The 13455-nt window shown below is 44.7% G+C and overlaps 1 protein-coding gene across 1 annotated transcript in view; it reads right to left on the bottom strand.

The window, feature by feature from the left end:
- mms19 (MMS19 homolog, cytosolic iron-sulfur assembly component) overlaps positions 1-13455 on the bottom strand; it is a 62392-nt gene that overhangs the window by 15338 nt on the left and 33599 nt on the right. Inside the window, exons 14-21 of the mRNA XM_078413320.1 lie at positions 12548-12626; positions 9502-9627; positions 8891-8972; positions 8055-8152; positions 7561-7719; positions 5301-5456; positions 2097-2208; positions 294-396 (exon numbers count right to left, since the gene is read on the bottom strand). Coding sequence (XP_078269446.1) covers positions 294-396; positions 2097-2208; positions 5301-5456; positions 7561-7719; positions 8055-8152; positions 8891-8972; positions 9502-9627; positions 12548-12626 — 915 coding nt within the window. The remainder of the gene's footprint in view (positions 1-293; positions 397-2096; positions 2209-5300; positions 5457-7560; positions 7720-8054; positions 8153-8890; positions 8973-9501; positions 9628-12547; positions 12627-13455) is intronic.

Here is a 13455-nt window from a genome sequence, read left to right as displayed (position 1 = left end):
CTCAAGCTATGGGAAGAGTCTGAGCAGGATAGAACTTTATTCCCTGGAGCGCAGGAGAATTTGGGGTGATCTATTTTACCCAGAGTAGTGGGAATCAAGAACCAGAGGACATATGTTTAAGGTGAGGGGGAAATATTTAACAGGAACCTGAGCTGCAACTATTATTTTTACACAAATGGTGGTGAGTGTATAGAACAAACAGCCGGAGGAGGTATTTGAGACAGATACTACTGCAACGTTTAAGAAACATTTAGACAGTTACATGATCCCAAGTAATTAACACCAAAACTCACATGAAAAGGGTGGAACTTTCCACCAAGGTTATTTTCAGGCAAAAAGGAGTCATTCCCGTCAAGAAACAAGGCAACGACCTGCGAGATTGTTCTGGAAACCAGCCTAAGGAGAGAACAAGCAAGAAAGGAAGCACTGGGGTAAGTTGGCAAAAATAATAATACAACTGTTCAAAAACAAATTTATGAGCAGCTATGGTTTTCTTTAAAAAGATTCACCACCGGAACATTAGCATCACTGGTAAGGTTGGTATTTATTTACCAGTTCTGGTCACCCAAGGTAATGGTTGGTGAAATATCTTGACCTGATGTGTAGGCAGATGAGATTACTTTGGTAAGTTCGGCACAGGCAATGTGGGCTGAAAGGTCTATCCCTGTGCTACACTGTTCTGTGTTCAATGTTAGTAGTTTACTGTAGTGTAGTCACTCACCACGACATTTCAGAGAAAGACAAAAAGCTGGAGTAACTCAGCGGGCCAAGCAGCATCCCTGGATAACATGGTTTAGTTTATTACTGTCATGTGCACAGAGGGACAGTGAAAAGCTTTTTTTTGCATGCCTCTCCAGTCAGTGAAGAGACTATAAATTATTACAATCAAGCCGTCCACAGTGTTATAGATACAGGATAAGGCAAGTCTGATTAAAGATAGTTCACAGGTCTCCAATGAAGTAGATGGGAGATCAGGACTTCTCTCTAATTGGTAATAGGATGGTTCCGTTGCCTGGGAAGAAGCCGTCCTTGAATCTGGAGGTGTGTGTTTTCAAATTTCTGGACCTCTTGCCTGATGGGAGAGGGGAGATGAGGGAGTGACCGGGGTGAAACTGGTCCTTTATTATGCTGGTGGCCTTGCCGAGGCGGTGTACATGTCACCTATCCATGTTCTCCAGTGATCCTGCCCGACCTGCTGAGCTGACCTACTCCAGCACTTTGTCATTCTGTGGGCTAGAGTTTGGGGAACATGTTGCTGATGGGGCAACACCCAGCTCCTGATAAGAAAGCGAGATCAGAGAGAAGCTGTAGCTTCTATAAAATGGAGAAACAGGAAGCGGAGAACAATGGATCGGCCCGAGGGAAGGAACGGTTTCAAAGTCCAGTTTCAACGTTGAAGCTTGTACTTTCAGCAAAAAAAAGGAAATACATTTGTACAAAGACTGCACACAACTGGTACCATCCTCCCAGTGGGGATAGGGAGTGCAAATGAATTTCACTGTGTGCATTGCACCGAATCTGGAAATAAAATGCTAGCACTCTCTAGTGTAGGTTCACCCCAGGTGACTGTGGGGCTCTATTCCTATCAATACTTCATGTCGGGAATACGCCGTCAGAGTTTCAATATGCCTGTAAATCCATTCCGCTGTATTACCCAAACGCCCGTAATGGGCTGAACGCTGGTCAAGTGTTCGATTCCTGGGATAGGCCTGTACAGGAGGGAGAGTCAGCCTTCCGGTGGGAATATTAGATCGCAGAGAGTGCATGGCGGTGGGAGGGAAGGGGAATGGGTGGAACATTGCAGCACTCAATACTGTTCCATTTTGACGTGCACTTTTTTTTGCAAGGCAGAGTAAGCTGTATGGATTGGGTGAAGAACAGGGTGCATGAATGCACCCACACTCACGTCACAAAATCGTCCCACGTTTCTTGAAAGGAGTATAAAATGGCAGAAAGTAGATATCAGCCAATGACATTCAGGTGCAAAGGAAAGGAGAGGGAGGGGAAGTTTGGAGGGATGGGAAGTTAGGCAACTGTTTCGACTTCCTTGCATTTAGCTGTGCATCATTTTGAATGTAGAAATAGTGACCACTTACTCTGTTTGCCTGTGACTGTAGGCAGTACTGATCACAGTCCCCAGTGCTGCAATGACCTTTTCTTCACACAGGACCCCAAGTGGAACTTCAGAACCACGTCCTACAGCAGAGGCTTGAGAAACAAAATAAAGAACAATAGCATGGAGAACATGGAGCAGCTCTGGAGCAGGGGCTACAATATCTGTGCCAATCCTGATGCCAAGTTAAAATAATCTCTGCCTGGACGATCCATATTCCTCCATTCCCGGCACATCCATGTATCCATCCAAAAGCCTCAAACACCACTATTGTGTTTCTGTCTCCACCACCGCCCCTGCCAACACATTCTAGGCACCCACCCACCACTAAAACAACTTGCCCTGCACATCTTTGAACTTTTCCCCCTTTGACATTAAACCTATGCCCTCCCATCTTTGATATCTCCACCCCAAATCGCTGAAGGTTCCCAACCCAAAACATCGCCTGTCCATTCAACTCCACGATGTTGCCTGACCTCACTGGGTTCCTCCAGCACTTTGTTTTTTGCTCAGTAATCTGGCACCTGCAGTTTTTTGTGTCTCCAGGCTTCAGACTTGTCCCACCAAAGCATTATTTTGAAAAAGGGAAATCTGAAGTGCAGTGCATTTCATCACCAAAAATAAGTATGATAAACGTGGACGGGAACGACTGCCAGGATTATGTGTGCTCACTATTAACATTCCCACAGTTAATTGGTTATTACAGAATAATAAATACTGAGGAAGTGTACTCTGGGATGAAGGCCAGATTCAGACACATCAATGAGGCATTAATTGAATTGGATGGGAGTCACGTTATTGATCAGTCTGTGCTTCGGAATAAACTTATGATTTAAACCACCTCCTCTATATTCAGAAGATGTGACAATATAAATTACCAGTGTTACAATTTACAGCTTTGTAGAATAGCAAATGACTGCAGATCCTATAATTTTGAAAGAACAAGATATTTCAAACACCCAGCAGGACTCACAGCATCTGTGGATACAGAAAAAGTTAAATTTTCAGGCCGGAAAAAGTTCTGGGTACATATTTAGTTCAGATGAAAGGGCAATGAGCTGAAATGTTAGTTAACTCAGTTGATCTCCACAGATACGACACAAAGTGCTGGAGTACCTCAGTGGGTCAGGTAGCATCTCTGGAGAACATGGATAGGTGGCATTTCAGGGTCGGGACCCATTTGCCTTTTTATTAGGCGAGACCAAAAAAAGATTCTTGATTAGTAAAGATGGCAGGGGTTACGAGGGGAAGGCAGGAGAATGGGGTTGAGAGGGAAAGATAGTTTAGTTTTAGAGATACAGCGCGGAAACAGGCCCACCGAGTCCACGCCAACCAGCGATCCCCGCACATTAACACTATCCCACACACACTAGGGACAATTTTACACACACACCAAGCCAATTAACCTACATACCTGTACGTCTTTAGAGTGTGGGTGGAAACCGAAGATCTCAGAGAAAACCCACACGGTCACAGGGAGAACGTACAAACTCCGTACAGACAGCACCCGTAGTGGGGATCGAACCCAGGACTCTGGCACTGCAAGCGCTGTAAGGCAGCAACTCTACTGCTGCGCCACTGTGTCCGTAGATTAACCATGATTAAATGGCGGAGGAGACTTGATAGGTCAAATGGCCTAATTCTGCCTAATTATTATTATTATTATTATTATTATAACTTATGAACTTACAATAATATGTCCTGGAATGAAAACACTCATCTTGCAACTAAAAAACATTTTTAAAGGAAGAAGGTCCTGACCCAAAAAGTCACCTATCCATGTTCTCGAGATGCTGCCTGACCTGCCGAATTACCCCAAAAGGACCTTGCGTTCTTTTATAATGAAATAAAGGCAGGCGAGGGACCAAATGGCCTACCCCTGCATCGATTGTATGCCCCCTTGCAGTCTACAGTCACAGGTTGGATTCCTAGCCTGTGCGGGATTAGATGATCTACCTCCAACACAAAAGGACAAAAACAAAAATAGCTGGAGTTCATTAGTTCATAAGTTATAGGAGCAGAATTAGGTTATTCGGACCATCAAGTCTACTCCGCCATTCAATCACACTTGGTCTATCTTTCCCTCTCAACCCCATTCTCCTGCCTTCTCCCCATTACCCTCGACATCCCTGGAGTAGACAAGGTTGTTTCAGTAAATGCAATCCTAATATGTTCAAAAGGAACAAGGGGTTAATTTGAGTGTATGCACAATGGACAGGTTCAATGACCCCAAACAAATTAACATTCTCGCTGGATCATTAACAACTTTGAAAGGATACGGAATAAATAAATAATTGAAAAGAAAACATTTGAGAGAGAACACAGAGAATAAGTCTTGTCAGAAAGCCAGAACACTGATTAGCCTCCTCCTGTTTAATGGAAATGAGAAACCTGCGGCAGCCACAAGGAATTCCAGATGCTGGATTCTGCACACCAGCACAGACATAGGGCTTTGACCTGAAACATTAAGCATCGCTCAGCCTCCACTGATGTTGCTAAACCCTCTGAGTTCCTCCAGCAGTTTGTTTTTTATGTTGCAGAAACAGATAGCATATTTAATTGGAGCTTTAGTATTTAGAGTCCGAGTCAGACAGCGTGGAAAAAAGTCCTTCGGCCCAACACTATGCTGACCAAAATGCCTGATCCAAGCTAGTCCCATTTGCCCGCATTTGGTCCATATCCCTCTAACATTTCTTGCCCATGCACCTGTCCAAATATCTTTTAAATGTTATATAAAATATAATAAAAATGAACTGCAGGTGTTGGTTTAAATAAAAAGACAAAATGGTGGAGTAACTCAGCGGGTCAGATAACAACTCTGGAGAAAATGAATAGGTGACGTTTCGGGTCAAGACCCTTCTTCTGAAGACTTTCTTCTGAACGTCACTTATCCATGTTCTCCAGAGATAAGACCTGACCCACCGAGTTCCTCCAGCATTTTGCGTATAAATGCGATTTTAAATGTTATTTTACATGTTATGTTACCTGCCTCAACTACTACTTCTGTAGCTTATTTAATGTGTCATAATAACAGATAATAAAAGGAACAATTACATCAGCAAAGTTAAACGGTGCAACAAACAATCTGCAGCAGAAACTCCGTCAAGTTCTTTCGTGTCGAGAGGGCTGTCAAGCGAGATACTTCACGCTGCTGATGTGTGCGTGTGTGGCTGGTGATGAGACTTGCCTTGGATCGACGCCTGGACTGCCAGCCCCAGCAGGTAGGGAACGACCATTTGGTGGAAGTACTGGCTGCTGTCTCCGTCATCCGTGCACTGCTCCACTACCCGCTGCAGGCTCTGGCACGTCAGGATGGCGACGTCTCCCTTGGAGTCAGCGCTCTCTGCAAGAGAGGAGGCCAGCGTTAAGCATCCCGTTACTTGGATGCGAGATCTCCAGCGCAAGTCGCCTTGGAGTTTCACCTCGTAACCAGAACTGTACACAACATTGCAGTCGGTTTTGGGGCGGCAGAGTGGTGCAACGGTAGAGTTGCTGCTTTACAGCACCTGAGACCCGGGTTCCACCTTGACTGCGGGTGGAGTCAGCACGTGCTCCCTGTGACCGCGTAGGTTTTCTCCGTGTGCTCCAGTTGCCCCCAACAGTCCAAAGACCTGCGGGTTTGTAGGTTAGTTGGCTTCTGTAAATTGTCCTTAGTTTGTAGGATAGAATGAGCGTACTGGTCGGCACTGACTTGGTGGGCCGAAAGGCCCGTTTCCATGCTGAACCTTCATGACTAAAACTAAATGTGGCCCAACCAAATTTTTTTATAAAGCCGAAACATGGCTTCCCAACTTTTATATTCCAGGTCACAAAATAATCTCTTCCTTGTCCCCCAGTTGTTGATCTGAAGGTGCTCTCCCATTAGAAGAATGAGAAGGCAAAGCAGGGGAAATGTAATTGTCAGGGTAAACAATATTTTCCTCCTAGTCTCCCAACTTTTTCAAGAATGAGATTCATTATTTTTAACCCAGTGTTATTTGTAACCGACTGCTAACCAGCCCCTACTCTGCCCTCCCTCTGCTCCTGCACGAGACCCTGCTCTTCTGACAACTGGGCCATTTTAGGTGTTCCATGGCTTTACCAAACACGAAACGCCGCATCGCAGGAGCAGAAAAGGACAGAGATTAGTTAAGAAATATTGTTTACTCTGACAATCGATAAGTTTGCCCTGTTGTAACAAGGAATTGCAGATGCTGGTTCATACCAAAGAAACAAACAAAACGGTGGAGTAACTCAGCGGGTCAAGCAGCACCCCTGAAGAACATAGACATGTGACATTTCGGGTCAGGACTCTTCTTCAGAATATGTTTGCCCTGCTTTGCCTTCTTGTTCTTCCAGGAACAGTCATCTTCTGCTCACAATGTCTGTGCCTATCCAAACTTCTGATTTCGAAAAAAGGACACTTTGTGACCTTTTGCAAGCTAACCCCATCTGCCCTCACAAAGTCCTTATTCCTCTATCGCCTGTCTCAATGCCTCTTAAATTTATAGTAGATGCTTCCACCACCTACCCTAGCAGCGTGTCCAGGCATCTACCACTCTAAAAACACGTCTCAAATTTCCTTTAAACTTTCACCCTCTCACCTGGAAGCTATACCCTCTAGATTTGACATTTCCACCCTGGAAAAAGGTTCTGACTACCTGACATGTCCAAGCCTCAAACAATCCAAATTTGTCTAACCCCTTCTTGTAGCTAACATCCTCTAACCCAGGCAGAATCCTGATAGATCAGCACCCTCTCCAAAGTCTCCACATCCTTCTTGCAATACAGTAACCAGAACAGTACAGTACACACCAAACATGGTCTTGCCAAAGTCTTATACAGCTGCAACATCGCTTCCCAATGTTTGTTCTCAACACCATGAACAATTAAACCAAGCTTCTTTACCACCAGATCGACTTGTGGTGCCACTTGGAGGGAGATATCAATTTGCACCCCATTATCCACTGCACTACCCTCACTAATCAACACCAATTAACGACAGGGAAGTGGTTTTGCAAGCCTCTCCATGGCACAGAAAATTCTGCCTGCTTTGTTAACAGTTCCTATTCAAAGAGAGAATAGCTAGAAGTTTTCATTTAGTTCAGAGATACAGCATGGATACAGGCCCTTCGGTCCACTGAGTCCAGGCCAATCATTGATCACCTGTTCACACGGACGTCTGACTATCTTATCCCACTTTCTCATTTTTACACAATTTACAGAGGCCAATTAACCTTCAAACCCGCATGTCTTTGGGATGCGGGACAAAAGCAGAGGAAACCAACACTGGCACAGGAAAAATGAGCAAACTCCACCCAGACAGTATGAGAGGTCAAGTTTGAACCCAGTTCTCTGTCTCTGATATAGCGACTCTACCAGCTGTGGCATTGTGCCACTTTGAACAAAGTTCTCGAACTTCCAACAACCCCTCCAATCGCTTGGAACTTGTTCCATCACAGACTCACCTTTCTGTAAATCGGTCAGATGCTTCAACAGGACAGGGACGGTTTTCTGCACGACGCTGGGATGAGTGGAGATGGCTGCCAGAGCCCGGACACTGCGCTGGTGCAGAACGTGCCTGGTCAGTGCAGGTGGCTCCACGTCGTCCTTCGCTTCCATGGGCTCTGTAACGTCAACACACCAGTCACTTGTTACAGTCAAAGCGCAGGTCACTCGCTGCACCGTCACGCACGTCCACGCAGAGAGCACCCGAGGTCAAGATCGAATCCGGGTCTCTGGCGCTGTGAGCTGGCAGCTCTACCACTGCGCAGCTCTGCAGGCAAAATGGACCAAATGGCCTCCCATTGCACAACATGATCCAATCAACTAGCAGGTGCTTGTTGGATCTTGCTTGATCTATTAACGGTCTTTTAGCATTACATAGCTTTATATGCCTTTGTGGGATGTATGCAATGCTGAATGTGTATTGTAAAATATTAAATACAGCAGTGAAATATACCAGTGCTCAGCTCTCTTGTCAATGCTGGAACCATTTTGCTGATGAAGGCAGAGGGATGAATTGCAGATATGGTCGCAGAGGTTTCCAACGCTGCAGCACTGAGGAGGAAAAGGTTAAATAAAGTCAGCATTTTTTAAAGCACCTTCAAAGTGTCCCAAGGCATGACGCAGAGGCGTGATCAAATATTTTAGCCAGTGTAAAGTGAAATTGAGACGCACAATCAACAGCAAATATTCAGCCACAAATAGCGAGGATGGCAACAAGGCTTTATTGTCAGAGTCTGGAGCAGGTCTCAACCAGATATACCAACAATTCCTTCCCCCTCCCCTGATGCTGCTTGACCCACTATGTTCCTGCAGCAGTCAATATACAGCTCAATCCTATCTTCAGTTAAAATTAATGTCAATATACTGCAGCAGCCACAGAACAGGTCAAATCTACTTAAACTCTCCAGTGCCAAGGTGAGTGGTTTAGGTTTATTATTGTCCTGTTTTTTGAGGAATAGTTTTGTTTTGCATGTAAGAATGGCATGCAAGAATGTCATTGTTCCACCTGGGGTCACATGACAATAAAACACTCTTGACTATTGCGTGCTATTCAATCAAATCAGATAATACTATGCCCAAATACAATCAAGCCAAAGTTAACTACAATAGGTAGAGCGAAGGGAAAGACACGCAGTGCACAATATATTTTTCTGCATTGTAGCATAACAGTACCAGAGTCAAAGTCTAAAGTCTGCACTGAGACAGAAGAAAATCAGATTATACTCAAGTTTATAAAAATAATCTGAGAGTTGTGCTGACTGAGATCAAATAACAACCAAATACACTCACCAAACCTGTGGGTCGTCCTCCTGAAGGATCAGTCTGTTCAAGTGATCTACGCTTAGCTCAATGTCGGAGGGCGACAGCAAACCTAGGGCATGAGAGAAATCTGAAGTGACACACCAAGAGCCAGATCCGGTCACGCACCAAGAGCAAGATCTGAAGTGACACACCAAAAGCCAGATACAAGAGAGCTGTTCACAGGTTGCTCAAGCGACTCAAGTCAAAGTCATACTGCACGGAAACAGGCCCATCGGTCCAACTTGTTCATGCTGACTAAGATGCCTCATCCACACGAGACCCATTTGCCCATGTTTAGCCCATATCCCTCGAAACCTTACTGATCCGTGCAGCTGTCTAAATGACTTTTAAATATTGTTATATTACCTGCGTCAACCACCTCCTTGGGCAACTTGTTCCAAATGCCCATCACCCTCCGTGTGCAAAACGTGCCCCTCGGGTTCTGATTAAATCTTGCCACCTCTCACCTCCTCATGTCCTCCTGTTTTTGATTCTCCTACCCTGGGTTAATAATTCTGTGCACTCACCCGAACAATTTGATAAAGCTCTTTCACAAATATAAAGGGAAAACATAGATAGCAAAGTTTAAGGATCTGAACCTTGCTGGGATCCCAGGACTGCCAAAGTGCTGGTGCCCACAATCTGTAACTGGGCACTGGAATCGGTCAGTGCAGAGAAAACCAGGGCACAGAGTTGATCCTTAAAGGCACAGAGGGAATTCTCATCTGCAAGGAGGGAAAACAAAACAAAAACACAATTAGATAAAACCAAGAGGAAAATATAGATTTGAAGCCACACCAGGAAAAACATGCAAACTCCATACAGACAGCACCCATAGTCAATATCGAACCTAATTCGCTGGCGTTGTACGGTAGCAACTCTACCGCTGCGCCATTATGCCGCGCCAGCTTTTTTTAAAGAACTTTGCCCTATAAACTGGTTAAGCCGTTTAAGTGCCCGACTGCCTAATTTAATTTGTTTACTTTTTTTTTTAATGGTTTATTAATCTTTCTGCAATATAAAAAAGTCTAAACATTTGAAAATCTATTTATTAAACCTTTTAGAGATGCCTGTACGCCGTAGTGTCGCAAAAAAAAAGGCATGGCATATATGTAAAGCCACCAACTTCTAAAAACCTAGCAAGGAACGATCCTGAAATAAGTCAAAATTAATATCGAGCTATAAAAAAGAATATTATGGTAATTGAGCAAAATCTTTGATAAAGGAGGAGTCTTTAAGGAGAGCAGCAGAGAGAGAGCTCCAAAGCTTAAGCATGTGGGAAGCTTATAGCTTCATCCTGGGTAAAATGATTAAACTCAATGGTTTGGCCAAGGAGGATTGTGTAAACAATGATTGAACAAAAATAAAATCAAAGCCAGTTGCTTTTCACGCTATTAAAATCTTAGTACAAAATATTTTTTAAAAATTGGCAGGATTACAACATTTTTCTGCACAGCTTGATTTCCCACAGGACAAGCTCAGAGGGACAGTATTGGTGCTGTTTTATTTGATTATAGCATGCAAACAAAGGGAACAGACTATGCTCTGTGAAGATTATTCCCAAAGAACTTTACCACAGCTGTCTCACTATAGCACACATCTACTCAATGTACAGTCCTCCGCAAAGATTTCTATGGGAAAATAAACAATATTCTTTTGAGTTATGGGAGAGGGACAGATGCAGAGTTCAGGGCTTGGTTTGCTCTGGTTTATTCCATGACCTTTAGTCTCCAGCCAGAGTTGCCTCACAGTGATGTGGGTTGAGAGCTGGGAGAATACTCAACAGTCAAGCAAACATTGCAAGAGAAAATAGACACAAAATGCTGGAGTAATTCAGCAGGTCAGGCAGCATCTGTGGAGAAAAGGAATAGGTGACATTTCAGCTTGAGACCCTTCTTCAGAACGAGAGTCAGGGGAGAGGGAAACTAGAGGCATGAAAAGGTTCGGAACAAATCAGAGCCGACACCAACAACCAAGGAAAAGTGGTGTCCTCAATGGTCCATTGTTGCTTGTGGAAGGGGTGATAACGAAGGAATATATGGATGAGAATAATGGAACTAGCAGAAGGTCTAGGGTGGGGGAGCAGCGGAGAGAAGGAGAATGCAGGGGTTACTTGAAATTGGAGAAATCAATATTTATACGTCTGGGTATGCAAAATGTAAAAGAGTTAGTTGCTGACTTAAGAAAGCCGGGAATGAACAGAACTCTGTCCTCGATGAAGGAGGTGCCTTATGGATGATCGACAGCTTGAAGTTCCTGAGCATCCATAATCTCTCGTGCGCACTTGCACGCAATCTGAAGGAGGATCCAGACCGGAAACATCACCTGCCCACGTTCTCCAGAGATGCTGCCTGACCCGCTGAGTTACTCCAGCACTGTGTCTTTTTACAAACCAGCATTTGCAGCTCATTGTGCCTCCGTATGAACTTCTACGGACTGTCTATGGTTGCACAAAGGACTTTGGTTTTTGCACTAGTGTTTGTAATACATTTATAGAATTTTACTGCATTTACAGGCCTGTTAAGCTGCAGTAACGATACGATAGAACTTTATTTATCCCAGGAGGGAATTTGATCTGCCAACAGTCATAAAACACAAGATACATGAAATTAAAGTGATGAGTGGAAAGGATTGGGGATGTGCAAAGATTGGGAGTAGGGGGGAGTCAGTCTACCCCACGACAGAAGGAAGAGTTGTTGTACAGTTTGATAGCCAATGGGAAAAAGGATCTCCTGTGGTGTTCTGTACTGCACTGCATCTTGGTGGAACCAGACTGTTGCTGAAGGTGCTCCTCAGGTTGACCAGTATGTCATGGAGGGGGTGAGCTGTATTGTCCAAGATCCTTCACAGTTTGAGGAGCATCCTCCCCTCCAAGACCCCCTCCCATGAATCCAACTCCTCCCCCAGGACAGCGCCAGACTTCCTGATGAGTTTGTTAATCCTATTGGCGTCCGCAGCCTTCGCCCTGCTGCCCAGCGCATGACAGCGAAGAAGATGGCTCTGGCTACCACCAGAGAACTTCTGCAGGTGGAAGGAGTCAGTTATATCTGAAGTCAGAGGTGTAGATGGTGAACAGGAAGAGAGGACCGTCCCCTGTGGGGTCCGAGACACAGTTCTGCAGCCTGACATACTGTGGTCGTCCAGTCAGGTAGTTTGTAATCCAGGACACCAATGGAGCATCCAACCGCATCTTCGGCAGCTTGCTCCCTAGCATTGCGGGCTAGTGTTAACAGCACTGAAGAAGTCAAAAAACATGACTCTCACAGTGCTTCCTGGATTATCCAGGTGAGCATAGAAATGATGGAGCAGGTGGATGATGGCATCCTTAACCCCCATCTTTATTTGGTAAGCGAACTGCATTGCTCTGTTTTATTGCACACGGTGCAATTTCATTGCTCTGTTGTCAGTACATATGACAGCTACACATTCTTAACCACAATAGTGCTGTTGATAATGCTTCTCCCTATATGTGATGCTATAATGACTCCTCTTCCTACTTATTCTATTAGCACTCACATTCCTGGAAACAGATTGAGCACACCAAGCAAGGAATCAGTGAAAAAATCCATCACCACCCCCCAATTTCCATAATGATACAGGCACACACACAGATGTGAACATCCAGACTGGAAAAAAAACACACACCTTCCTCATCTCTGCTCCAATTGTCAGCAAGTTTAATAAAAATCTTCAGAATTCCCAAGATGGTCCAACGTTGGCTACTCTGCAAAAGAAAAATAACATTGCGCCATTAGTTTCGTTAACTGCCGTGAGGCAGAGGAGACGGCTGCGACGGGCCTTTGTGGCCAGCTGCAGCTGGGACTGTGAAAATGGCACCAAAACTAGTGGCTCTTCCGTCTGGTGGGTTCTTTCTATGCATTATGTACTTCACCGTGCATTGTACTCGTGAATGACATTAATCCTTACTGATCTGATAAGTCACAGGAGCAGAATTAGGCCATTTGGCCTGTTGAGTCTACCACCATTCAATCATGGCTGATCTATCTTCCTCTCTCAACTCCATTCTCCTGCCCTCTCCCCAGAATCGTTGACAGCCCTGCTGATCAGGAATCTGTCAATCTCTGCTTTAAAAATACCTAATGACTTTGCCTCGAGAGTTGTCTGCGGCAATGAATTCCACAGATTCACCACAGATTCACCACCCTCTGACTGAAGAAATCCCTCATCCCCTTTCTAAAGATATTCTGGGGCGTTTATTGTGAGGCTGTGCCATCTAGTCCTAGACTTTCCAGTAGTGGAAACATCCTCTTTGCATCCACTCCATCCAGGCCTTTCACTATTCGGTAAGGTTCAACGACGTCCCCCCTCAGCCGTATAAATTTCAGGAAGTGCAGGCCCATTGCCGAACCACTCGATGTTTTTTCCTACTGTATGAAATTTGAATAGCTTTTAAGCATCTCTCTGGCAGCAAGGACAGCATGGACAGGGCAGAGCAGGAGCTGCTGAAGGTGTCGCCTGGGGCACTAGTATTCACCTGCTTTTCTTTGCATTGCTACAGGACCCTCAACATCCACAGCATATCTGAATGCATA

The sequence above is a fragment of the Rhinoraja longicauda genome, chromosome 16 (assembly GCF_053455715.1).
Source record: "Rhinoraja longicauda isolate Sanriku21f chromosome 16, sRhiLon1.1, whole genome shotgun sequence".
NCBI lineage: Eukaryota > Metazoa > Chordata > Chondrichthyes > Rajiformes > Arhynchobatidae > Rhinoraja > Rhinoraja longicauda.
This window is presented reverse-complemented; position numbering and strand designations above follow the sequence as displayed.